The 26436-nt window shown below is 55.2% G+C and overlaps 1 protein-coding gene across 1 annotated transcript in view; it reads left to right on the top strand.

The window, feature by feature from the left end:
- Nucleotides 1-3770: 3770 nt before the first annotated feature.
- Nucleotides 3771-26436, top strand: part of ASTN1 (astrotactin 1) — a 150023-nt gene continuing 127357 nt past the window's right edge. Inside the window, exon 1 of the mRNA XM_075002662.1 lies at nucleotides 3771-4071. Within this exon, the coding sequence (XP_074858763.1) occupies nucleotides 3771-4071 (301 nt within the window). The remainder of the gene's footprint in view (nucleotides 4072-26436) is intronic.

The raw sequence follows: 26436 nt of genomic DNA, 5'->3' as shown, positions 1-26436 counted from the left end.
CCCCTGTCCTGGGCATTCTTTTCCAGAGCTGACCAGGTGCATCCTGCCTCTTTAGTGTCTGCCTTCAGGTCTCCAGGCCAGATGTTTCTTGGGCGCCCTCTGTTCCTTTCTCCTTGTGGGTTCCACCTTGCGGCTTGCCTTGTGATGTTGGCGGTTGGTTTTCTGAGGGTACGTCAAATCCATCATCATCTTTGCCTCCTGATTTCTTCTTCGGCAGGAAGTTGGAAAGTCAGTTGCCACGGGTCTTGGCAACTTGTCTAGTTTGTTCTTTTTAAGTGTCCACCTGCCCCGTGTTTATACCAGAGAAGGTGGGTTGAAGAAATGCGACTCGCATTAGGAGTGGATGGTGAGTTTTATGATGGTTTGTAACGGCTGGGAGCATTCCTTCCCTGGTCTGAGCTCAGCCCCCAGGAAAGATTGGTTTCCCGTACAGCTCAGCTTGGCCCAGAGACAAAGCTCCCTGTAATCTTTTCCATCAGTGTGGAATAAATTTTATGTGCACCAAAGCATGTGCACATGTCCACCACTGATAGAAACCCAAACCCTAGCCGGGGGCAGCATTTGAATTTCTCTTGAGCGGGTGCACAAGTCCACAGCTTACAAGAAACCCTGCCCCAGGGGTAGAGTGTTCCATCGTTTCCGGGGAGCAGAGCTGTCTTCACCCCAGTGCTTTAGGCTCTTTTAGAGGTGATGGGTCCAGGCCACTGGAGGCAGGGCCTGTCTTTTTGTACTCTGTTTGTACAGCACCTAGCGCAACAGGGTGCCAGTCCAGGAGGCGCCAACTTCCTACAGCAATGCAAATAATGAAACTAATGCCTCAGCTCTGGAACAGGACTCACTGTTCTCTGGGGAGCCAGCGTGGACAGCAGAGGACAGGCTTGATGCAGCTGGAGTTCACAAAGTGCTGAAGGTTTTAGTAATGGTGGGAAATCTGCAAGTCAGTCACACCATTCCCTCTCGGTTGTTAGTTTTCATCTCCCGAATATCTTTCCCACAGCCCCAGGGAGAGAACAAACCTGGGAACAGTTGGCTGTGAAACCGCAAATGTCCGCAGGGAGACAGGGAAGCGGGTGAACCATTAGAAACAGCTGTTAACTCCTTTTTAAAAGCCGACTTGATGTTGAAGTGGCGTTATCCCTTTAAGCTATTTCCCCTTTATGTGCAAACGTGGCATTTGTCCTGGAGCATGGAGGTCCCCAGGCCCTGCACCCCATCCACAGTTAGATGTGACTCCCATTCAGCAGGGAGAACGGATGGGTTATTAGGTGACAGAGACACCGTTTAGAACTAACTCATCAGCACAGAAACCAGAAGCCATCAGTACAATCCATCTTAGGGAGAGGGGGCCAGAGGAGATCCCTGATCCAGGGCCCTGGCCTTCCTTCCTTCCCCTCCAGCCAGACCAGATGGCCCCACTCAACAGCCCAGGTCCAATTCAAACCAGCCAGGCCTCTCCTCTTGCCTTTGTCCTGTTTCCCAGAGAAGAATGGTGTCACCTGGTTGCCTAGGTTACAAAATGCATGGGGGGCCATTGAGTATGGGTGAGAAGCCATCAGGGTGAACTCCCCTCACCGCTATGCACTGAGGCTGTGCCTGGGGAAACTGAGGCACCCACCTTGGGTTGTTACAGGACAGAAGGAAACACATGCAACCTAACCAGGGGAATCAAATCCTCACACCCTTTCATAACAGCCTGGCTGGTCATTCCCCTTTGCGATGTGAATCGCTTACAGGCAGAGGATAAGGCCTGCAGCCCTGAGAGGAAAGTTTAGACATAGCATCTATGTCACTTAAGAGCATTTAGAAAATGTTAAGTCCCATTTTCAAAAGCAACTTGGGGTACATCAATCTCCCAGGGGTTGTTTTAGTGTGCCTAATGGGGCTTTGCTAGATCCAACGACTGGGGCTCCACCGTCACCCTGGCACTCCTGGCAGTCACAAGGAGTAAGGGAAGTCTCCCCTGTCAACCTCCTCCTGTGAAAATCGATTTAGGATCCGTCAACTCCAGCTACGCAATATGAACATAGCTGAAATGTCCATTGGTTTGGATTGCATTAGAGAGGCCGGAGGTTGCAGGGGGATCTGGCCACTGATTTTAATGGGAGTTGGCTCAGTCTGTAAGTGCTTTACAGAGCATTTGTAAGAATTAGCGACCACCACGCTGCTCTAGTGGCCTAGCCGGGTTTGATGTATTCCACCCCAATGACTCCTTCCCGCCAGCTTGAGCCAAAAAGGCCTGTAACTCAGTTGGCACCATTGCTGGGGAGAGGTGAACTGCCAGAGATGAAGAGAGAAGCTTCTGCATGTGGCATGGTCTTCTCCAGTGCTGCATTTATTGACCCAGTTGCAACCCTTCTCTTTCAGCCTTTGCACCCCTCAACCAGGGAGCCACCGGAGGTGGTGCGTGTGTGTGTGCGCCTAGGCTGAGCTAGCAAACTGGGCGCTGCGGGGGGGGGAGCCGAGCTGAGCTGAGCTGGGAATGAGGACTAGGAGACGCAGCCAGGGTTTGCACGGGAAATCAGAACCAAAGCCGGTGCTGGCAGATGGGGAGGGGCCCTTTAAGGCCCGACCGTGTTGCCCTTTTTGGAGGGTGAGGGTGGGGGTAGGGATCTTTGCACTGCAAAGAGCAGTGGGGGCGGGGGCTAGCAGCGCGTGAGGGTGCAAGAGAGGGTTGTGCAAGGGAGGACGCACTAGAGGGTGCAAGGGGGTGCACAGGAGGATGCACGAGAGAGTGCACGGGGGGACGCACGAGGGGGTGCACGAGAGAGTACACGGGCGGATGCACGGGGGGGGGACGCACGGGGGAGTGCCCGGGCGGGGGACCGCACGAGGGGGTGCACGAGAGAGTGCCCGGGCGGGTGCCCGGGGGGGGACGCACGGGGGGGTGCACGGGGGAGTGCCCGGGCGGACGCACGAGGGGGTGCACGAGAGAGTGCCCGGGCGGGTGCACGGGGGGGGACGCACGGGGGAGTGCCCGGGCGGGTGCACGGGGGGACGCACGAGAGAGTTCCCGGGCGGGGGACCGCACGAGGGGGTGGACAAGAGAGTGCCCGGGCGGGTGCACGGGGGGACGCACGAGAGAGTGCCCGGGCGGGTGCACAGGGGGACGCACGAGGGGGTGCACGGGGGGGCGGACGCACGGGGGAGTGCCCGGGCGGGTGCACGGGGGGACGCACGAGAGAGTGCCCGGGCGGGGGACCGCACGAGGGGGTGCACGAGAGAGTGCCCGGGCGGGTGCACGGGGGGACGCACGAGAGAGTGCCCGGGCGGGTGCACAGGGGGACGCACGAGAGAGTGCCCGGGCGGGTGCACAGGGGGACGCACGAGGGGGTGCACGGGGGGGCGGACGCACGGGGGAGTGCCCGGGCGGGTGCACAGGGGGACGCACGAGAGAGTGCCCGGGCGGGGGACCGCACGAGGGGGTGCACGAGAGAGTGCCCGGGCGGGTGCACGGGGGGGGACGCACGGGGGGGTGCACGGGGGAGTGCCCGGGCGGGTGCACGGGGGGACGCACGAGAGAGTGCCCGGGCGGGGGACCGCACGAGGGGGTGCACGAGAGAGTGCCCGGGCGGGTGCACGGGGGGACGCACGAGAGAGTGCCCTGGCGGGTGCACAGGGGGACGCACGAGGGGGTGCACGGGGGGGCGGACGCACGGGAGGACGCACGGGGAGGCCGCGAACAAAGGCAGCCGGCGGCGGGCGGGCCGGAGGCCGGTAGCCGGGGAAGCCGCAGCCCAGCCCAGCCCAGCCCCCCCCGCGCCGCGCTCAAGATGGCTCTCGGCCGGCTGTGCGCGGTGCTCGCCGCCGCCGCTTGCTGCTGCTGCTGCTGCTGGCCGCGGCCGGCGGGCGCCGAGGCCGAGGCGGAGGCGGAGGCGGCCCGCGAGCTGGAGTGCCGGGTGAAGAGCATCACGGTGTCGGCGCTGCCCTTCCTGCGCGAGAACGACCTGAGCATCATGCACAGCCCCTCGGCCGCCGAGCCCAAGCTGCTCTTCTCCGTGCGCAACGACTTCCCCGGCCAGCTGGCCGTGGTGGACGACCTGGAGAACACCGAGCTGCCCTACTTCGTGCTGGGTGAGTGCCCCCCCCGGCGCCCCACGGGCGGGGCCCCTCCTCCCCCCACACCCCATAGTACCGGCAGGGCCCCCCCCCCGCATCCCCACAGCCCAGCGCCAGGTACCCCCCGCCCCCTCCTGCGTAGGTCTGGGTGGGGCCTCCCTGTACCCCCATATAGCCGGGCAGGGCCTTCCCTCATGCAGCTGTCCTGCCCCCCTCCCATAGGGACAGGCAGCCCCCCCATATACAGCATCCCTGGTCCCTCCTTGAAGGCTGCAGTGTTGCACCCTGCATATGGACAGGGAGGGCCACCCCCGCACACAGCAGCCCCACACCCACAGAGCGACAAGCAGGGCCCACTTCATGCACCAGGCATGGGCCTTGCCAGCACGCAGCAGCCTGTCACCCCGGCGCGGGGAGATGCAAGGCCCCCCCCCTTGCATGCAGCACCCCTGCATGCAATACCATTGCACCCCTGTACATAGACAGGCAGGGCCCCCCTTGCATGCAGAAGCCACAGGCCTTGCCAGCATCCAGCAGCCTTTTACCCCCACATAGGAACAGGCAGGACCCTCCCCCCCTTTCACCCAGCAGCCCCCTGCATGCAGCAGCCCCGCACCCCCATATAGGAATGGGTATGCCCCCCTCCCTGCATGTAGCAACCTCACCCCCCTTTGCATGAGGTAGCACTGCACTTGCACGTTTGCACATGGACAGACATGGTCCCCCTTGCATGTAGCAGCCCTGTACCCCCACAAAGAGCCAGGCACTGCACACAGCAGCCTGCACTTTGCACCCTCACATGCTGACAGGCAGGACTCCTGCTACAGGCAGCGGTGATGCATTCCCTGAGGTCACAGGCGTGACCCTCTTGCATGCAGCAGCAATGCATGGAGAGAGAGAGAGCTAGCTAGCTAGCAGACTACCCGTCCTCAAAGGGCTACATACATCGGCCCCATGTCCCCCCCAAGGGCCACATGTGCAGCCCTTCCTGCATACGGCAGCCATGCACCTGGCCAGCTGGCTGCACCCCCAGACAGCTGCATGCATGTCCCTTCTGGCATGCAGCAGCCATGAAGCTGGCCAGCATCATGCATGGTTCCCCCCGCCTGGCGCTTCCTTCTGTCATGGCCACAGCCACGTGGCCTCTGTCATGTGTCGTTTGTGTTAATTCGGTCCAAAGCTACATCCCCAGAGCTCTTCCTACGCGGTGTAACGGGTCTGTAACCACCTGCACTTGCACCTCCTGTGCTAACACTGGGCAGGGTGCTTGTTGAGCGACACTCCCCTTCCACCAGGTAGCTACATCCAGGTTGGGGGTCATTTGTTTCTATTCTGTATTCATCCAAGCAAGGTTCATCCCTCTCCCGGCGTGGTGGGAAAATATTCAGTAGTACCTCATTTCCCATCAGGCTGTTTGTGTCCTCTTTGCGCCCAAACACTTGTGCTTGCACATGTGCAACCCTCTCACGTCCATCCACACGGCTGCATGCTCTGTAGTCTGTATCTGTGCTCTGGATGAAGTGGACCATAGGCCATACTGACTACAAGCAGAGTTAATTGGTCCATATCTATTCATTTACGGGGGCCTAGTGCTTTATATAGGTTTATAGAGGTTGCACGCTAGTGTATTTCTAGTGGTGCCAATGGGTTTCCTTGTGATTTATGCTAGTGTGAGATTTGGATTAGGCATTTGCTTTGTGTATCATCTTTGTGCTGCCCACCATGCCAACGCAACCACTTACACACACCAGGCCAAGCTTGCCGATGCGCGTAATGTGCTGTATTTGTGTAACTTCTCACGAACGCCCTGCTCCCTTCTCAAGAACGCCCTGCTCACCTCTGGTGTGTAAAACCCACCCACGCCGTGCAGCTGCGGAATCCTTGTTCTTCCAGGCATCGGACAGCAGACCTCCGCATGCACCTTGCCTCCTGTCTGCAAAACTCCCCCATCCATCAAAACTTCAGCGCTCTCACATTGCTGTCGCTTGCACCTGGCCTCCTGCATACAAAACGCACCCAGGTCCAAGCAGCCACCTGCTGCTCCGCTTCCTTAGGCCGAGTTCACCTGTCCAGTGATGCTTCAGCATGCTATGTGTTGCCCGGCCCCTACTCATCAGTTGCCTTCAAAAGCCAGGGCGTGTGGGCGTATATTTTTGCATGTGCTGTGCCTCTCTGGAGTTCTTTATCCTTCTTAATAGCCTTCCCCAGTCCAGGAAAATACAGCCCCACACATGCTGCATGCAGAATTAGTGTATCGATCCGGCTTGGCTGTGTCCTTCTCATTGCAATCTCATTCTTCCCACCCCCAGGAGATCTGTTTCTTGCATGCAAAACTCATCCCTCCATCCATGCCGTGGAGGGGGAAGCGAACGGTACGTCCTGGGTGGGCAGAAGAGGGCACTCTTGTAACCTTGACCTCGGTTGCAGCATTCTTTGAGAAAGAATTGGAATGAAGGCTGCAGGCAAGGCCTATCCTGGAGCTATTCTTGCTCTGTAGGGGGACAGTGCAGGCCCCCCCAGCACTCATTAGGGGGGTCTTTGCCTGCCAGGTGCTGACCGGGAAGCGCTGGGTTCCGTCCCCCTTCGGACCATGGTGCTGAGTACGAGGGTAGGTGCTTTGGCTGCTGCCTGGCGGCCTTGGAGTTCTGCAGTGCACGCGCAGGGCCTTGTGCTGGAATGGGTGTCTGCACCATATCTTAGAGGAAGGCCGGGGCAATGGCATGTAAAGTGTGGCTCCCTCACGCCACCCCCATTTCAACGCCCAGAAGCCTGGTCCGTAGGCGGGCAGCTCCCACGCAGCATCTTGTGCAGAAGCTGGCGACTCTGTGCAAGACACCTCCATGCAGCGCTGCTGCTGCTGGCTGCAGAAAGGCCTGATGGGGTTGCCACGGCAACTGGCAGCAGCTGCCACCATCGCCAGTGCTGGCTGGACGGAGCAGTCGTGTGGGGCCAAGTCCAGCGTTGGTGTAACTCAGTGCGGTTCCACTGGGGGAACTGCTCCGGGCGGTTGTCAGCACCTTCTGTCCCTGCTCGGTCCTCCGGCGTGCACCCACCTCCGCTCGTTTCCCTGGGGATCTGTCGTTCTCTGCCCAGCAGGGAGCAAATGTCTGGAGGAATCTTGAACTCACCGTCAGCCTGCGGTGTGTGTCGAGCACGTGCCAGGCCTCTGCAGGGCTGTTGGAATCGTGCTTAGAGCTGGGGGTGGGGGGGTGGTGCTGGGAGCCGTGAAACTGACCCTGCAGGGGATCGAATCCGCTCAGAGCCAGTGCTGCAGCCTGGTCCAGCACCTGTACGCCTTTGGGAAGTCGGGGGCCAGGCGAACGGGTTGATGTGCAGCCATTCTGCCCTGGTGCTGGGTCAGCGTAGGCCCGAAGGACTCCTGTCGGGTCCCTGCTGGGCAAGGTGCTGGACGTTCCAATGATAAGGCATTCAGAGCCCCAGAGAGCTCCCAGGCCCCAGTGACTGCAAGAACAGTCTCAGAGGGGTGGCCGTGTTAGACTCGCATCACAAAAAACCAAGCAGTCCTGGAGCACCTTGGAGACCGACAGTTTTATTGATTAGGTGATGAGCTGCCGTGGGTGAGACCCTCTTCTTCTGGTTTGGAGCAGAGACTAGGAATCCAGGTGTGGTACGGTGGGGGAGGGAGAAAAGGAGGGGAAGAGGGGGTGGAGTCACCTGTCATTCACAGGACCAGTGGAAGATGTAAATTAAGTGGGCCTTAATAGCCACGGGGGGCAAACTCCCTTTGTCACGCGTGAGATTGTTGAGATCTGTTAGGCCCCACGCTAAAGGTGTCAGACTTGCCAAATGCGAAGCAGTCGGTCTTAGTTGCGTTGCCCTGAGAAGTCAGATCCCCAGGTGGGGTGCATTGAGCTGGAAGGCGAGGGGCCGGCCCTCGATTTCAAGTTAACGTGGGCTCCACAGTGGAGAGCCTTGAAGGCGGAGGCCAGAATGCCTCCTGGCTGCCAGGGGGAGACCATCCCCCTGTAACTATGGCCACTCCGGCAATTTGGCCCGTCCAAGCGCAGGCTGCTTTCTAATGTGTGATATAGACAGGAAGTGCTGTGTTTTCCGCTGCACCGGTACAGGGCTGAACACGACAGCAGTGCTCACCGTATAACCACCACCCTCATTATCACGTCTGCAGAGCAGTGGCTGTGCTGCCTACAGGTGGCTCGGAGGAGAGTAGCAGGAACTCGGCCCATTGGAAGATCAGCCGTCTTCCAGGTGTCTCGAATTTATCACCCCAAAATGGAGTCCTGCTACATCAAGGCCTACCCCCATCAGTAAGTGACATAAAGGGACCTATGAAGATAGCGGTTGCCAGGGCCTGTCTATGGTTGCTTTGTGCTCAGGAGCTAATGGTATGAGCTGGATGCCTGTCAGTGGCGTGAGACGTTCCTGGATGATTGCGGTGGTGTCTTCTGGCGTTTTGGAGTCCTGGGATAGGGTTAGTAAGTCTTGCCTTGGCAAAGTAGACTGGGCAGCTGAATAGCTGTAGTACCATTTCTCACCTGGAACATCCCTCTTTGGGTTCATGAGTGTGATGTGCGGAGAAGTGGTATCCGATAACGTTACTTCCTGGACTGAGTGTACCTACAGGCTGGATGGGTGTGTTGCGCATGGAGCATCGACCTGATAGTCTTTCTATGATCCTGTAAGTGCAGGTTGAAGGTCTGTAATTCGGCACCCTTGGGGACATGATCGTTGCCAGACAAGAGAATTTGCTGGACCACGGGAGGTCAGTGTTGTCTAGCAGCATTACCAACACTTCCACTGCTTACTGGGCTCTTAAAAGACCTTTCGGGTAAACTACATCTAAAGAACAGCACAGAACACTGAGAGCTAGGATTGGTGTCTGTAAAAGAGTTCTGTGGGACCGTGGGGAAACTTGGCCACACCCATGATAAGTGGTCATCCAGCTGACTAAAATCATGCTGGATTATGGGTGTTGCTGAGAGAGAGTTACGGATTAGAGAGGTTCAGCCTGTACTTTGCATCGGTTTTCTCCAGGAAGGTTGGTGGTGATTGGATTCTCAACCCATTTTTCACTGGCATTCTCTATGTTCTAAGAAGTTAAAAATTGCTTCGACAAGTTAGGTGAATTCAAATCACCAGGGCCTGGTGAGAGGCATCCTACAATACCCAAGGAGCTGATTGAGGAGATATCTGAACCATAAGTCCTGGAAGGTGGGAAAGATTCCACAAGACTGGAAAAGAGCAAATGTGCTCAGATATAAAAAGAGAAAGAAGGACACCCCAGAGAATTACAGTCCAGTCAGCTTAACTTCTGTACCAGGCAAGATAATGGAGCAAATAATGAAGGAATCTGTTTGCAAACATCTGGAAGATAATAAGGTGATAAGTAACAGTCAACATGGATTTGTCAAGAACAAATCATGTCAAACCAACTTGATAGCTTTCTTTGACAGAACTAGCCTTGTGGATAGGGGGAGGCAGTAGGCAGGCTATATTTTGACTTCAGTAAAGCGTTTGATGCCATCTCATGTGACCTCGTCATAAACAAACTAGGGAAATGTAACCAGGAAGGAGCTATTATAAGGTGGATGAATAACTGGTGGGAAAACCCTTCCCAAGGCATAGTTACTGATAGTTCACAGTCAAGCTGGAAGGGCATGATGAGTGGGGTTGATAGATACATGGAATCCAAGGGCTGGAAGGGACCTCAGGAGGTCATTGAGTCTAGCTCCCTGCCTAAATCAGGATCAAGTCCAACTAAATCATACCAGCCAGGACTTACATAAGAACATAAGAACATAAGAATGGCCATACTGGGTCAGACCAAAGGTCCATCAAGCCCAGCATCCCATCTGCCGACGGTGGCCAATGCCAGGCGCCCCAGAGAAGGAGAACAGAAGACAAGTGATTTATCTCCTGCCATCCATCTCCTGCCCTTGTTATGAAGGCTAGGGCACCATACTTTATCCCTGGCTAATAGCCATTTATGGACCTGACCTGCAAAAATTTATCAAGCTCTTTTTTAAACCCTAATAGAGTCCTGGCCTTCACAGCCGCCTCGGGCAAGGAGTTCCACAGGTTGACTGTGCGCTGTGTGAAGAAAAATTTCCTTTTATTAGTTTTGAACCCACTACCCATCAATTTCATTTGGTGTCCCCTAGTTCTTGTATTATGGGAAAAGGTAAATAATTTTTCTATATTCACTTTCTCCACACCATTCATGATTTTATATACCTCTATCATATCGCCCCTCAATCGCCTCTTTTCCAAACTGAAAAGTCCCAGTCTCTCTAGCCTCTCCCCATATGGGACCCTTTCCAAGCCCCTAATCATCTTAGTCGCCCTTTTCTGAACCTTTTCTAATGCCAATATATCTTTTTTGAGGTGAGGAGACCACATCTGCACGCAGTACTCGAGATGTGGGCGTACCATAGTTTTATATAGGGGAAGTATGATATCTTTTGTCTTATTATCGATCCCTTTTTTAATAATTCCTAACATCCTATTTGCCTTACTAACTGCCGCTGCACACTGCGTGGATGTCTTCAGAGAACTATCCACTATAACTCCAAGATCCCTTTCCTGATCTGTCGTAGCTAAATTTGACCCCATCATGTAGTACGTGTAATTTGGGTTATTTTTTCAAATTTTGTCAAGCTGGGACTTAAGAAACTCGGGGGATGGAGATTCCAGCACCTCTCCAGGCAACGCATTCACGTGCTTCACCACCCGCCTGGTGAAAGAGTTTTTCCTAGTAGCCAACCTGCACCTCCCACCTCTGTAACTTTAGACAATTGCTCCTTGTCCTGCCATCCGTCACCACTGAGAACAGTCTCTCTGTATCCTCTTGAGAGCTCCCCTTCAGGAAGTTGAAGGCTGCTATCAAATCACCCCTCACTCTTGTCTTCTACAAACTGAATAAGCTCAACTCCCTCCGCCTCTCCTCATAGGTCACGTGCTCCAGCTCCCTAATAATTTTCGTTGCCCTCCGTTGAACCTGCTCCAATGCATCCACATCCTTTCTATACTGGGGGGCCCAGAACTGGACGCAATACTCCAGATGAGGCCTCACCAGTGCTGAGCAGAGGGAAATAATAACTTCTCTAGATCTGCTGGAAACACTTCTCCTAATGCACCCCAATATGCTGTCAGCCTTCTTGGCTACAAGGGCACACTGTTGATTCACCTCCAGCCTCTCATCCACTGTAATGCCCAGGTCTTTTTCTGCTGTACTGCTACTATTTAACCCGTTGGTCCCCAGCCTGTAGCGATGATTGGGAGTCTTCCTTCCCAAGTGCAGGACTCTGTATTTCTCCTTGTTGAACTTCATCAGATTTCTTTTGGCCCAATCCTTCAATTTATCCAAGTCACTCTGGACTCTATCCTTACTCTCCAGTGCATCTGTCTCTCCCCCTAGCTTAGCATCATCCGCAAATTTGCTGAGGGTGCATGCCATCCCCTCATTGCAGGGCTCCGTTTTTGGGACCAGTTGTGTTCAGTATCTTCAGCGAATTAGATAATGGCCTAGACAGGACACTTACAAAGCTTGTGGGCGATACCAATTTGGGAGGAATTGCTAGTGCTTTGGGGGATAGGATTGTAATTCAAAAGGCCCTGGAGAAGTGGTTTGAGGTTGTGAGGATGGAGTCCGATAAGGACAGATGCACAGTACTCCCTTTAGGAAAGAGCAATCCGTTGCACGCATACGAAACGAGAAATGACTACTTAGGAAGGGTCCACACCTTGCTAAGCTGGTGAAAGTCATCTGGAAGATGTTGAGGCAGTTGTTGGCAAGGAGTGTCAATGCCCAGATGATGCCAGCTTCTGACAGAGATTGGCTGGTGCTTGCTCAAGAAGAAAACCACTTCTTGGCACTGAGCCTGTCTGCAAACAGTTATCACTCTGTTGCATCTCCCTTGTGGGTGTCTGGCAGATAGGTGAGGAGAAGTAGAGTGAGAGGCAGAATTGGAGGCAGTGTGGCTGAGTGGATAGGGCTGTGTGCTAAGCACCAGTGATTTAGGTCTCCTCCAGCTGCTTCAGGTACCAAAGTAATGCACCTGCACTACCAAGGAGGGATGTATGACTGCTCTTGCAGCTTCCCTGTCATTTTTCTGCTAGGAAGCAAAGAGATCTGCAGGGGGCGTGAATTCTGTGTGCAGACTTCAGGCCCAGTCCTGTGAGCTTTGAGTTGGGAGCCCTGGTGCACAGAGTTGCAAGACTTATGTGATACACTTCTAACGATTTATTTATGCTGTTAGCAAATTCACAAACACTCCACCCTGGCAAGGCAGGTGGCGATGATGCAGGGGGAGCTGAGCCTCCATATACTTCAGCTCTTTCTTACTAATTTGTTAGCTTGTTTTGCACCATCTTGCTCCTCGCCAACATCAGCATCACCCATGGTCGTCATCCTGGCATCTCCCAGGGGCCGCCTCTTTCTCTCCAAGCACGCAGGCTGGATGGGACGTAGCTTTTATAGGTTGTCACACCGATGCTGTTGTGCCTAACGCATGGTCAGTAGGGGGTCACCCCTTTTCCTTTGTCTGTGCTCACTTTGCTAATGCTGGGGTGCCTTTTCCTGGAGGTTACGAGTCCTTTTGCCTCAAACCTATTAATATATATGTCAAGTTTCAGAGATGTAGCTGAGTTAGTCTGTACCTTCAAAAACAAGAAGTCCTGCGGCACCTTGTAGACAAACAGATATTTTGGAGCATAAGACCCATCCCAGATCCCACACCTCCTCCATTAATGGAAATCTGGTCCTTCGCTAGTTACAAAATACTTGGAGTGGCCCCCTGTGAAAAATTATTGCTGGTCAGAATGGTCTGAGTGTATTTGGACAGGGATTAGAGCAGGGGTCAGCAGACTTTCCGAGGCAGAGTGCCAACCTTTGACCTCCTTGGCCTCTATGTACAATCTGAGCGGTGGTGATACTTTTTAAAGTCACACATAGTCCTCCTTACAACAGCCTCATTCGTAAATAAATTAGGAGGCAGAGCTTTCCTGCTGAGGTGGTGGTTGGTAGCATTAGCTGCTCCAAAATATGCATAAGGCTGCAAAATATCTGTTGGTCTGTAAGGTGCCACAGGACTTCTGGTTGTCTTTTAACATGCATGTCGGTTAGCTATTGCGGCATTCTTGTGCTTGGACACGGGCTGATGTCCCTAAATAAAAATCTCCCAAGCTGCTCTAAATTCTTGTGATTACCTACCAGCAGTGTAGTTGTTACAGCAGCTGTCTTTGAGCTCTTACGCCCCAGGGCCGTGGTTCCCAACCTCTGTGAGCCCAGGACCCATATTTAACCGTGTACAGCCGGTCACAACGCAGGAAGTAGTCTGGGGGCGGAGGCCGCAGGGTGGTTTTAGTGCAGATTCTGTCCTGCCTGTCACTCATCCCGCAGAGGCAGCCCTTTCAGCTCTTTGGCTGTGGGGTTGAGTGGGCTTGGCTCTCTGCTGCAGATGTAACAGCCTCCAGACTTGCAGTGCCGCTCACATTAGGCCCTGCCCCTGTGAAAGGACCAAATGTGTATGAGTCAAGGTGGATAAAAATCAATGATTTAAAAAAAAAACAACCAAAACCAGATGTTTTTAAAAAAATCGGATTTTTTAAAATCATCGATAAGATATTAAATGTCTCCATTAAAAACACCAGTTCCAATTAAATCTCATCGCAGACGTGCGGCGCATGCACTTACAGTCTCGTAAAAATGACTTAATGGCTCTCGTCTCTCCAGTCGAAGTCCCAGCTGTTACTTCTTGCTGTTTCTCAGGGGACTGTGAAGTAACAGGTGCAAAGACAGGCGCAAGCTGGATATGGGTTCTGTCGTGCGCTCGTGTAGGGGTGGGCCTTGGCCAAGCACGGCGGAGGAGTTAGTTAAGAATATATAGGAAAGGGTCAAGGGGGTGGACTCCAAGTGGCCTGGCTGCAGGGGCCATGTGTACCCTGCATGCTGGGGGCGGGGGATTCTGTGCACTGCCCCCGCCTGCAGCGCAATCTCACAGCTCCCATTGGCTGAAGATCAGCCAATGGGGGATGATGGGGCCTTGCTGGCATGGCAGGCACCATACGAAAACCCCGTCCCCTCCAAGCGCGCTCAGCATACAGAGAATGTACGATCTTGCTTCAGAGGCTACTCTGAAAAGTGCAAGGGGACGTGGCAGGCAGCCTGCCTCTAGCACGCCAGCCCCCCTTCCTCAACCTCCCTTCATGCACCAGGTCACAGCTCAATCACTCTGCATCCCTGCTTCCATACCGCCGCCTACACACCTCCTCTAGTCCCGAATCCTCTTCTGCACCCATTATTCATAGCCGCCCTGGACTGGGTACAGCCCTCTCCTGCATCCCAACTCCATCCCAGACCCCACAACTCCTCCTCTAATGGAATCTGGTCCTTCGCTAATTACCAAATTCTTGGAGTGGCCCCCCCGTGAAAAATTACTGCTGGTCACAAAGGTCTGAGTGTATATGGGCAGGGATTAGAGCAGGGGTCAGCAACCTTTCCGAGGCAGAGTGGCAAACTTTGAGCTCTTGGCCTCTGTGTATGATCCGAGTGCTGGTGGTACTTTTTAAAGTCGCACGTAGTCCTGCTTACAACAGCCTCATTAGTAAATCAACGCAGGGGCCAAGCTTTACCGCCGAGGTGGTGGTTGGTGGCATTAGCTGCTCTTTTGTGAATCCACAGGCGGCCTGACTCTGAGCTGGATTAGGAGATTAGAGTGTCATGAATGTTTGTGATCCCCTGGTATTCTGCTTTGCATTTGACAGATAGCCTTGGTTTATCTAGAGGGTTATATTTAACTTAACGCTGGTGAAACCTGACAGATTGCAGCCAGAGGGAAGCATGTTGTGAAGAGACGTGGAAGGATATGTTTTTTTTTTAAATTTTTTATCAGTGTATGTCAGTAAATATTGTATCAATAATAACCAAAATTTACAGACAGGCAGAGTGAGAGAAATGCTGCTTGAGAGTTCAGAGTCAAAATCCGGCAACTTAGACTTTTGGGTTAGGCTTGTTACAAACGGACTAGCAAACGAACAGTAAAACCAGGTGGCTTTTGTTGATTTAAGGCTATTCACTTTGTATGTTTTGTTGCTTTGTGCGTAAAGGGTTTATAAGGCTGTAACCTTTTGAATCTCAGCATCTAATATCACCCAGTATGTGACTGTATCTCCTGTAATTTTGTGGGACTGGAAAAGTAAAATGAATACATATTGAGTAAAGCTGAAAAAAAAGGCTTAAAATGAGCATTGATATTATTCATCAAAATTATTAAAAATGAATTTTGCTTAACCTCATTCTAAACCAAGAACAGGGGGGTGGGGGGAGGTGTTTATGTGTATATCTGTGCACTCCTGAATTTTCCTGGAACAGAAAGCTGTTTCTGCGGAATAATTCTCTGTACTACATTGATCTTTGGGAGGCGCTGTTAGTTGTTAAGATGAAGGTTATCCTGACTTGATGTGTGTTGCAGTTGCTCAGCTGGGATCCAGGTGACAGCCTGTGTGTGTGTGTTTCACACCAGCCTGGTTTCGCAGCCCTTGAGTTTACCTTTCAGCTTCAGGTTCAAAGATGCCCGGGAACTTGAAAGTGAAGTGCCTTTGAAACGGATGAGTTGGCAGCCAAAGAATGCCCAAGGCTTGGGTGTGTGACACAGAGGTGATGGGAAGAGACAGGGGAGAGGCAGTTGTGGGGGAAAGAACTGGGAGGGAAGCCCACAGCATTATGGAGAAGAACCAGGGATTGAGCAGGCTCAGCTGTGTGGCAAGAGGATCCCACCCATCCAGGCTTACAAATAAAGTAAATACTGTGGCTGGAGTGGCCATAGCGACTCTGATAGGGACGTTTAGAACCCAGCTCACGGCTTAACCCCGTGAGTTGATGGGGGATGTTAGAGGTATAGACCATAAAGTGATGCCTGAAGAGCAATGCACCCTTTAATTTTTCCTCTCCGTGGGTGGAATGAATTTTATGTGCACCAAGTGTGCGTGGCTGTACACCACCAAGAGAAGCACCTGCTGTGGGCACTCTGCTGCCCGGCTGAGCGCTGCCTGAATCTCTCCTGGGCAGCTGCCCAAACGCTTAGCATACCGGGAATGCTGCTGATGAGTCTTGCGGACTCCCTGCCTGTGTTTGGTGCACCGGGCCGGGCCATTCTGCAGAGCTGAGTGCCCCGTATGGCCTGCTACATCCTGGAGAACTTGAAACGTCTCGCAGCTGCGGCCTGTGACACAGCTCGGCCCTCTTGTTTTGTTCATCCCAGGAGGAGGCCGTAGCCCTGTGGGGAGAGGGATGCAATGTGGTTACTAGGCTGCGTTACAGTAGGACTTGCGAGCGCTGAGGTCATCTCCCAGCTATGATCCAGACTCCTTGTTTGACCGGAGGCCAGGGCTCCGCCTCTGTGTCTGGGATTGCCATCTGTAAAATGGGATGGATATTTACTCTCTTCCCCCCCGCCCCCGTTGAGTCATATATATGTAAGTGAGCAGCTTTTGGGGGCAGGGGCTCTCTTAGCGCATGCACCTGGCTCGGCAGGAGTTTGAGCTCTGCTAGGACCTCAGAGCTACTCTCACAGAAGTAATACTAATAATCGGCAATGGATGGATGGTTAGGCATGGGTGTAACCATTCAGCACAAACCCTTTCTGCAGCCAGCACATGGACAGTTGTCACTCAGTCTTGTCAGCAGCTGGTTCTTTTCCCCGTTCATTCCATGTGCCGTCACCACCCTCTCGCTGGCTGTGCAATAAAAGATGCATTTAGAAGGGTACAGCACAGAAACAGTCTGGCTGACCGTGTAGGCTCGGTGCTGAAGGCCGCTCAGTGGGGCTCCTATGAGCAGTTCCAGGGGCCAGGGTATTTTGGGCACCGTTTCTGGAGGAAATTTTGGGGGTCTCAGGTTCTGGGTTCAGTTCCTGGCTCTGCCACAGGTGTCTTCCGGGAACGTTTACAAATTGTTACCCTCTGTGTGCCTGGGTTTCCCATCACTAAATTTAGGAGAACTAGTTTTATTGCTGACTTTTATCTGTTTCGACCTGGCATGAGCAGTAATTTTTGCCGGTGGCGGGGACACTCCACAAATTTTGGAAAGGTGTTGGGGGCGGGGGGGGGGCGGCGGCGGCACATCTTTCTTATGAGTGACAAACTTGTCGCCTGTTGCAGGAGTCGGCCAGATATGGCCCACGGGCCCCATGTGGCCCACCTAACACTTGCATATGGCCTGCAGGCTGGATACGTCTCACATGCTATTTATATGCCACTGCCAGGGTAACAGTGGGGGCTGAGAACTGTGGGCTTTTTCAATAGCTGCAGGAACCCCGCCAGGTGGAGGGTAGTTGTGGGGCTGGGAGCTTTTGAAATAGCAGCAATTTAAAGGACTCTGGGCTCGCTGCTCCCAGCCTCTGCAGTGACCCTGCCAGTGGAATATAAATGTTATGTGGGTCAGATGCAGGCCGGATCCGGCCCGTGGGCCGTATCTTGCCCATCCGTGGTTTGCACTGTGTGTAGTTCTGCACGGTGGCTGGAGGGTGTAATTTCCAGCTCAAGGAGCCACGTACCAGCTCTGGCTGCGTTGGCACCAGTGTGCTGGCAGCAGCCGCCCAGGCTCAGCATGGCCAGCCCTTTCAGCTGCTTATCTGAGACCCTAGGTGCACGCTGGGGTGTCTAGCCCCTCCCGCTGTGGCAACGCTGCTGTTCTTATTGCTAGCTCAGGTACATCTCCTGGGGGGTGGAAATGACACTGCCAGCTCTGGTGCACACCTAGCTCAGCCCTGAGGTGCTTGCAGGGAGTTGGCTGGGCCATACGGGGAGATATTTTGAGCCTGCTACAGCCTTGGCCACCAGAGCTGGTGGTTGCAGTCAGGCGGTGGGTTCTTGCCCTCTAAGATCAAGAGGTGGCAGGTTCAAATACCCGTTGCTGCCAGTGCAGCCAGGCCTTATCGAGATGCACACCTCAGAACTGGAAGGGACCTTAGGAGGTCATTGAGTCCAGTCCCCTGCCCTCTTGGTAGGACCCAGCACCATCCATGACATCTATTTGCTCCCCGTCCCTAAATGGCCCCCTCAAGGATTGAACTCTCAACCCTGGGTTTAGCAGGCCTTGCCTTTACAGTGTGCCAGGAGCTGGAGATGTCAGTCTGGGTTGAGACCCTATGATGTTAGGCCCCCTGTAGATGTGTAGGAAGCCTGAGTCAAAGGGCTGAACAGGGGGAAACCCACCCAAACCACCCCTGGAATCCAGGCAGGGGACTGAGGTGGGTGGCGAACCAGCCAGGAGGCCCTTTGCTGAGGGAGGTGACCTGCAGCTGAATTCCCAGCTGGCCTTGCTGGAAAAACTTAATAACAGAAGGCGCTTCCCAGCCGGCATCAGTGTTACCTTCCTAGGCGGTCCTCTCCGTGGCTCTCCAGCCCCGGCTGCATTTCCAGCGTCTCTGTGGTCTTTGCGAGCGCCTGGGCCCAGTCCCAGTTGCCCGGAGCTGGATGGCGAGAGCCCATGAGAGGCTGCTTTGGGTGGAAGTGGGCAGCCGGGCGGGACCGGGGAGGTTGGAATGTTTGCTGGTCGGTGGGGTGTCGTCGGAGGAGATCGGACGGCCAGAGGAGAGGGCAGTGGTGGGGCAGGGTGTCGAGGGAGCAGTTAGGAGGGTGGGAAGGAGACAAATGGAGGCCTTGGTGGAGCAGAATGATAGGAGGCATATGTGGGTTGGGGGGAGCGGCCAGACAGGCCTGGCGTAGGAGACAAGACTTCTGTGTCTCTGGGACGGCATCTGACCTTGGTAGTCGGGGACTCTTAGCACCCCGGCAGCAGGCTGGAGACTGCTGGCCTGCCCTTGTGCTAAGCCCCCTTGGCAGGCTGGGAGAGCAGAGCGGGAGGCAGCCATATTCCCGCCCCCCCAACCTCCTCCGCCTGCCATGTGCCTGCAGCAGAATTAGTTTAGGATCCCCGGTCCTGTAATTAATTTAATCTTGCATGAAGTGCTGGGGGGGAATCTGGTCTTCCACTCATTTAAACGTCTCTGATTAATCCCTGGGATGCCTGCCCGGTGTCTGGTCGCTTTCTCGCCTCACTTCATTTCCAGCTGGGGCTCTTGCAGCCTTAGTATTTTGGGGAGAGCCAGGCTGGAGTTTGCCCCCGTTTGTTTATTACCCCCCACCCCCGCCTTGTTCCCTGGCAGCAGACCGCCAACCTTCCTGTGCAAAGGCAGACAGGAGCCAAATAGCTTAAATCCCTTTAAAGAATTCCGTGGCCTGTGGGCGTGGCCGGCCATGGCCGAAGTTGGTGGTGCTGTTTCCCACGTCCTTGTCCTTCCGTACTTTGCGTTACAACGGGATCTGTTCTCCGGTGGATAGCTCTGGCCCCATTGCTCTCCAGTTTGGTTGCATGTTTAAGCCGGGGGACTAGAAGTCTGCAGTGCCACGAAGTGCCTGCAGCTGGCCTGTGTCTGCTGCCTTGGGCACACGGGGCTTGGGCTGCCGAATGCCAGCTGAGATGCTTCGCTCGGGAGGGAGACTGGCCTCTGGCCCCCTTTTGTCATTGTGGGATCCCAGAGTCGGAGCTCAAACGCCTCCACCACGCTTTTGCAGCTGGAGCCCAAGCCGGCTGTCCTCCACCAGTGGCCGACTGTGGCAGTCCCGCACCTGCAGAGAGCAGGGCTGGTTTTCAGAGTAGGGGGTATAGTGCTCCCTGGCAGCCAGGCCTGTCTTAAGCTGAGCAACCCCCCTGGCCCCACTCCCACCCAGTCACTAGTCCCATTTGTGGCTTGGGACCCGGGTCCTTTGCTGAAGGTCGCTGGGAAGGGTCCCCTTGGGACTGTAATGGACTGGGGCTGGCCATCAGTGGAGCCCTCCCAAAGCTCAGGTGTGACTGGGGCAGGATTTTGGTTCAGGTCTGTCTCTTCTGGCAGCATCACTACGTGGAATTGTATAGGGCAGGGGGGCGGTAGTGAGGATTTCTCAAATGTCCGGGTAGAGCATCAGACTCCTGGCCACGAGATTTGGACACTTCTGCTTTGGAGACAGGCGTTGCTCTCTGGGCAGTGCTGTTGTGGTAAGGGTAGAGGAGAGGCGGACAGCACACCTGGGGCTCGTGTTCTCAGCTCTGCCACCGACTTTCTCTGTGGCCTTCAGCAAGTCACTTAACCTTCAGGACATCACCTCCCCGCCCCTCTGTAAAGCTGGCGTTCTCCTTCCCTGCTGCAGCAGGACACTGCGAGGCTGAATTCAGTCCATGTTTATAGAGTGATTTCGGTGGCTGGTCCTGTTCCACCAGGGAAGGTTGGAAGTGGCAGATTTGACGAGTGTGTTTGAACAGTGCGGGAGTGATTTTTTGCTGGAGGTGGTGGAACTGCACAATCTGTGTTCATTTGCTGGGGCTGCAGACTCCCGTCCTGCTTCGGCCGTCCCCCCGGATGTCGCTGAACATGGTAAGGATTGCACTTGTCACCCCGGCTCGGGCTTTAACACTCTGTAACGATAATCAACTTAATGATGGTCTGGGAAGTTGCAGGCGCTAACCTTCTCCTCAGCGGGTCAGGGAGGCCGGCTAGGCGGCCTGAGGAACCGTGGAGCTGTCTGCTTGGGCTTGGTGCTCGCTGCCTGGCACCCTCCCGTCCATCCCAAATGCACTGGGGTCCGGAAGACCACCAGAGGACAGCTGCGTGCTCCATTCGCACTTGATTGCCTTCAGGCTGCTCTGGCAGTGACCAACGTTAGCTGTGCCCAGGGTAGGGAGTGGCTGTGTGGGTGTCGCCGGAGAGGGGGCGAGGGGCGTATGTGCCGGGGTGTATTCTCTGCCCATATGTGAGCTCAGTGCAGTCGCAGGGCTGGAGCTGGTGTGGATAAGCTGTTTCTAGATTTAGAGCCCAGCGTGGCGCCCGCTGGTGGGAAACCAGAGTGTCTGATCTTTGCCCTGGGCTACAAACCACCCACCAGAGCCAGCTTGGAAAGGGACCACACCAGCCTCCGTTAATGACAACGGCCGTGTCTCATTTTGCCTGGCGGCATGAAACTTGTTAGCAGCAGGTGGAGCCTCGACTCTTCTGCGTGCTTTGGTGCCGCTCGCCCCTGATTTTAATGATCCCCGACTTTGAGTGACTGTGCTAACGAACCGGGCTCGCCCGCTAGCTGCGTCGCCACTCTTGCCCGCTCCACCTGGGGGCCTAGCCCCTCAGCGCGGTAGAGCCTTTCTGGCAGCACAGCACTGAGCTGAGTGCTGGTGACGGGCTCTCCGCAGCGGCGGGGTGGGAAGGTGACACGGCCGATTAACCCGGCCCCGGCACAGCCGTCGAAGTGACAGCGGGCAGGGGAGTCAGCCCGCACAGGAGGCAAACACATGGACACAGAGCTGCGGTTTGGCTCCCTTTGGATGACCTTGCCAGAGGAAGCTGCTGCTTTAAGTTTTGACTTCGCTCGAGTGGTACTCCTCGGACCTCCTGCTCTGCCGTAGCGCCAGAGCAGAATATGGCCTCGCATGTACCAATAGGCTCTGTCTGCACTGCAGGGCTTTTCAGAAATAACCCATTTCAAGGGCCCACACTAGGGAGCCCAATTGTCGTAATTACCTCTGCTTGATACACCCCGAGGCCTGCTCTGCGCTGGGCAGATAAGTGGATTGCAGATTCGCGACACTAGCTGTGGCAATTGCCTAGCTAGAATCGACTTATCAGCAATTGACTTACCTGGCTGTCCTGACTGAGGAAGGTCAACGGGAGGGTTTCCCCCATCGACCTCTCTTGCCCCTCGCGATATTGTGGAGGACGGGGCTCAACTGCTGACCCCGATAGGGTGATTTTTGCAACGTGCAAAATCGATCCCGGGAAGAGGGGGCCAATCTTCCGGGAAACGTGGACGTGGCCTGCGTCAATTTCAAAGGGGAAGGCGGGAGGTGTGTGGCAAAAATCGTTTGTTTTGGTGGAGGTGCTGTTTCGGGTGCCATGCCCTGTTATTCCAGAAGAACCAGCTCCGCAGGGTAGACCCAAGGTGGTGCTGCTTTTTTTTTTTTTCTTTAAAACCTGGGAAAAAAGGAGGTTTTCCACCCAAAAATAAAACAACAACCAAAAAGACAAACATAGAGCACCACTGGAAAACGCTTCCGAAGTCCGAGATTGTTGCCTGCGAGGGCATTCTCATGCGAGCTGTGATCACTGAATGAGCCGGTGAATGGGAGGGTGAGGGGTTCCTTCCCTGTGCTCCTCGGAGGCCCTGTGGCCCATGTGGGAATTCCTTTCTAGCCTGTGGTCACTTGCCGCGAGGTACTTCCGGAGGGGCACACGGGGGGGGGGGCCCCGCCTGCTCGCTTCACGCCTCTGGTGTTTGAGGAGCTCAGTGGCACAGGGAGGCAGGACAGAAGGGGAATCCACCGTCCCTTTTCTCTCCCACTCCTTCTGGGTGATTCCTGGGATCAGCCGTGGGCCCGTGTCTCTCGGTGCTGTAGGACACCTCTGCCGCTGAAGTGGGAGGGAGAAGGGGTGGCCCCACTCCCTCCCACCCCCGCTGGAGGCAATGCTGATTCACCGTGGCGCACGTCCCTGTCTCCCCAGGCAAGGCGCTTGCGCAGGTTGGGTTCTCGCTAAGCCAAGCACAGCGGGTGGGAGAGGAGAAGGACCGCGCGGGAAAGTTCATTTCTTTTCCCGTGTCAATAAAAAAGCAGGTGCTCATCTCATACGGTCTCCCGTGGGGCGTTCCCCACCCCCATCCCTATCTCTCCGTCAGGCACTAGGACGTGCAGCCGTCTGCCGACACACATTCCCTCCCTAACAGGCCTGCCGCCTGCAGCCACGCAGACCCATCGGCTCCCTCTCGTGGGCACGTGTGGCCTGCGTGATTCACGCTCCACGAATACACGCACACGCAGCCGTGCACAGTGCCCCGTGCCCTCCTGTGAGTGCGTACGCACAGTTGCGCTCACGTAGGAATCCCAACTTTCTGTCCCGGGTGGGAGCCATTTCGGAGGAAAGTGGACGAAGCCTTTCAATGGTGAATTATGGAATAACCTGTCCATGACGGACATTCCTTCCTCTTTCCCATCTGCCGGGGCAGGTGCATTTCCTGACTCAGGAGGGCTTACGTCCCCGAGGCGCATCGTTCTTCTGCACTTCAGGGTCGCTTTAGATCTTCTCACGAGCTGCAGAGGGGCCGGTTTTTGGAGGCACTGAAAATCGAGGCTGTTGGTGCTTCTGAAAAGTTTGCCTGCAGCGTCTGCCCTTGTGTGGAACCCTGCTAAGCTCTTGGCCTGGGGTTGGTCTGGTCGTGGGCTCATGAAGAGATTTCAGTCATGTATTTACAGTAGCCGGGGGGTGTGATTCATTGTCTCCCGCAGACCTGTTTCCTCCTGTGTGGGTGCATCCGCACAAATTGGCTCCTCTTCATCTTCCTACACCCCTCAAAGCACCCAGTAATGATGAAAACGAGACTCGGGGAAGGGCTGTGCTTAAAGCAGAGCATCGGTATGTAGTAGTGCTTCATTGAACGTACTCCAAACCAGCAGAAGCGAGCTCTCCTGCTAGCAGAGTGTAACCCTGCCTGTCCCAGGGTGCTGGAGAGACAAGGTGGGGGAGATGCTGTCTTTTTATGGGGCCATCTTCTCTTGGTGAAACAAAGCAATCAATGAACTGGACCATCCCTACACCAAGGGGTGAATGGACGCAAGTCAGACCTTAGGAATCTGAATACATATAAACCGGTAAGTGAGTGCGTGAACCTGGCAGGACACTCCAGGAATGACTTTTAAGTTTTGTGTGTTACTCCAAAGAGGTTACAAAGGGCGACATCGGAACTGGAATTCATTGGCAAGTTTGATACCTTTCACTGGGCACTCAACAAAGATCTCGATTATCTTACCCGTTACAAGGACAATTTCCCCACCATAGATATTCGCAAGGGTGGCAGACATCCCCCTAAGCGTACTCTTCCCAGAGGGTTTATTTCCTTTGTCTCTTCCCCTCCTCCTCTTCAGTCGGACCTGTCAGCATGGTCCCCCTTACTCTTTATGTGTCACTGGTTTCTCAGTTCTGCTCCAGAATCTGAAGAAGTGGGTCTGTCCCACAAAAGCTCATCACCTGATAAGTCTTTAAGGTGCTGCAGGACTGCTTGCTTTGCTTGGCGAGGCTACCGACTAACACGGCCGCCCCTCTGAGATTAGTCTTTTGGTGAGAGAGACAAGCTGGTCTTCAAGTCTGGGAGAGCTATGCGGAGTGCCACAGCTAAGTACCCAGAGCAGCTCGTTTAGCGTAAGTAGTTAACAAGCATTTTAGCATTGGAGGGATGATTGGCGGTGACTTGGACCTTGGCACCTGTGCAGTCAGAGGACAGATGGGGGGTTAGCCGGTTGCAGATTGTAGGCAGTCTTCCCTTCTTACAACAGTGACGTGCCGAATTTGAGGCTCTCTGGCGAGGGTCCAGTGGGACTATTCGTCCTACATGACAAATGCCACTGCTGTGACCGGCGTGTAGCTTGTGTGGTGGGACGCAGTCTCTTGGGAACTCGGCAGAGAGGGTTTCCCATGCTGCAGGCCCTCCTGCTGTACCGACCTGCCTTGGCGTGGAATTGAGATGCAGCGGAGGGTTGGAATGCTGCGTTGGCCTGGCTGGAAGCACCTGTATGGTGGTGATCTCTGAGGTGGAGGTGGGACAGGTAAAGAAGATGCGTTTTTCAGAGTGAGTTTCCTGCCGCTGGTTCTTGTGGCAACCCACTGGAAAAGGAGATCTGTGTGTTAGTGCGACGGGGGTTCAGCCCCAGGAAGATTGGCAGTGCGGCTACCTGATTGGTTTGTTCAGATCTCGTTCAAAGGCTACAGGACACGTCAACACCCACTAACGAATCAAGCGAGTGCTCAGACTGCTAGCCTAGGACTCTCGCGCTAGCTGCAGTAGCTGGCCTGGGTCTTCTCCTGCTTACTGGGATGCTGGAAATGTGGTATTTGAAATCTGTCCTAGAGGCGGGAGGTGTTTCAGCTTCACCGCAGCCTTGGTTGTCTCCCGTGTTGTCAGTAATTGGGCTTGGCTTTTCAGCTGGTGTAATTAGGCGTAGCTCTCCCCCTGGTGTGTTAGGGGGCAGTGTGGTCCTGTGGGCATGATGCTTGGCTGTAAATCAGGACGGGTGAGCTTTCCATTGGCTTCTCCCGCCGACCTAGGGTGTGAAATCCTCCTTCGGGCTGTCTTGGCCATGTAGATGGGAAGCTCGCTGGGGCAGGGCCTATCCCTCATGAGGCCTGGAAGATTGGGACTCGTTTGTGATCCGTAGCAAAGCCGGGGCCCAGCTCTGAGGACAAGAGCTTGTGTGGCTTGTGGTTCGCAGTCGGTAATCCCCTGGGGCCGCTTTGTTCGCCCAACCCCGTTTTGCCTGGGGGCTCTTGGTGCTGGTGCAGATCGGTCGCCCGCTTGTTTGGGCTCATTCTGCTGGACAGACAGGGAGGAGGGAGCTGCTTCTCGCTGTCCCCGGGGGGTGATGGCTGAGATCCCCCAGCACGGTGCTGGTCAGGGCTTCGTGCCGTCGGTGCTCTCGGTCAGACGCTGCAAGGCTGAAATTCACCCCGTGGGCGGCACCGGGTCCGCTCAGGGCATCGGTCCCTTTTTGGACCTCAAAACGCAGTCCCGAGTCCTGCCGCCTGCGTCCTGGGCTTGCTGTAAAACCGGAGCTGGATTCGCTGGGGGCAGAGGCTGGTTTTTGTAGTTGGGAAGCTGCAGGAAGGGGACCATCTCCTTCTTCTCCTCCTTTCCCCTCCCTTGTTGAGGGCTTCCTGGGGACTCCCTCCATCCCTCCTCCTGCTGACTTGGGGAGGACGGTTCTGGCCCCCCTGCCATGGCCTGGCGAGCGGCTGCCCGGCGAGGCTGTCATTCTGCGAGCCCGTTGGCCCTGCTCCTCACTGCTAATCAGCCTGACAGGCTGCCGCGGCCCTGGCTCTCTCCGGGGCTCCTTTGGGGCTGCATAGCGCTCCGCTTCTCTGGGAGACGGCGCCGCATGACACCGGTCGGCTTGTATCCGCATCCCCCGGCCGCTCTCTGTCACCTCCGTTAGCTCTGTGTGCGCTGCAGGCAGCTGGGGGGCAGCAGTGGGGCCGGGGCACCCCCACCCAGCCCTCTCTGGCTCCTGCTCCCTTATGAAACGGCCCAGCAAAGCACTCACCCTGGCAGCCTTCCCCTCACTCCCACAGTGTCTCCTCTCGGCGCCTCCCCAGCAGCTCCGGCCCTGCTGCTGGCCACACAGGGGCTGAAACAAGCCCCGCTGGCACCTCTGCATCCATCAGAATTGGGGCAGCCCCCTACATATAGCAAGGGGGTCCGTCCCCCCGCAGCTCCCCTTGAGCGCTGAGTGGCTGAGTCTGGACACAGCTGGCAGAGCACAAGGAAAGCACCAGACTCCATTGCAAGAGGCCGTCCCCGAGCCCCAGCTCTGCCTCTTGCAGTCTCATG

Source organism: Carettochelys insculpta, chromosome 9, assembly GCF_033958435.1.
Source record: "Carettochelys insculpta isolate YL-2023 chromosome 9, ASM3395843v1, whole genome shotgun sequence".
Taxonomy (NCBI): Eukaryota; Metazoa; Chordata; order Testudines; family Carettochelyidae; genus Carettochelys; species Carettochelys insculpta.
This window is presented reverse-complemented; position numbering and strand designations above follow the sequence as displayed.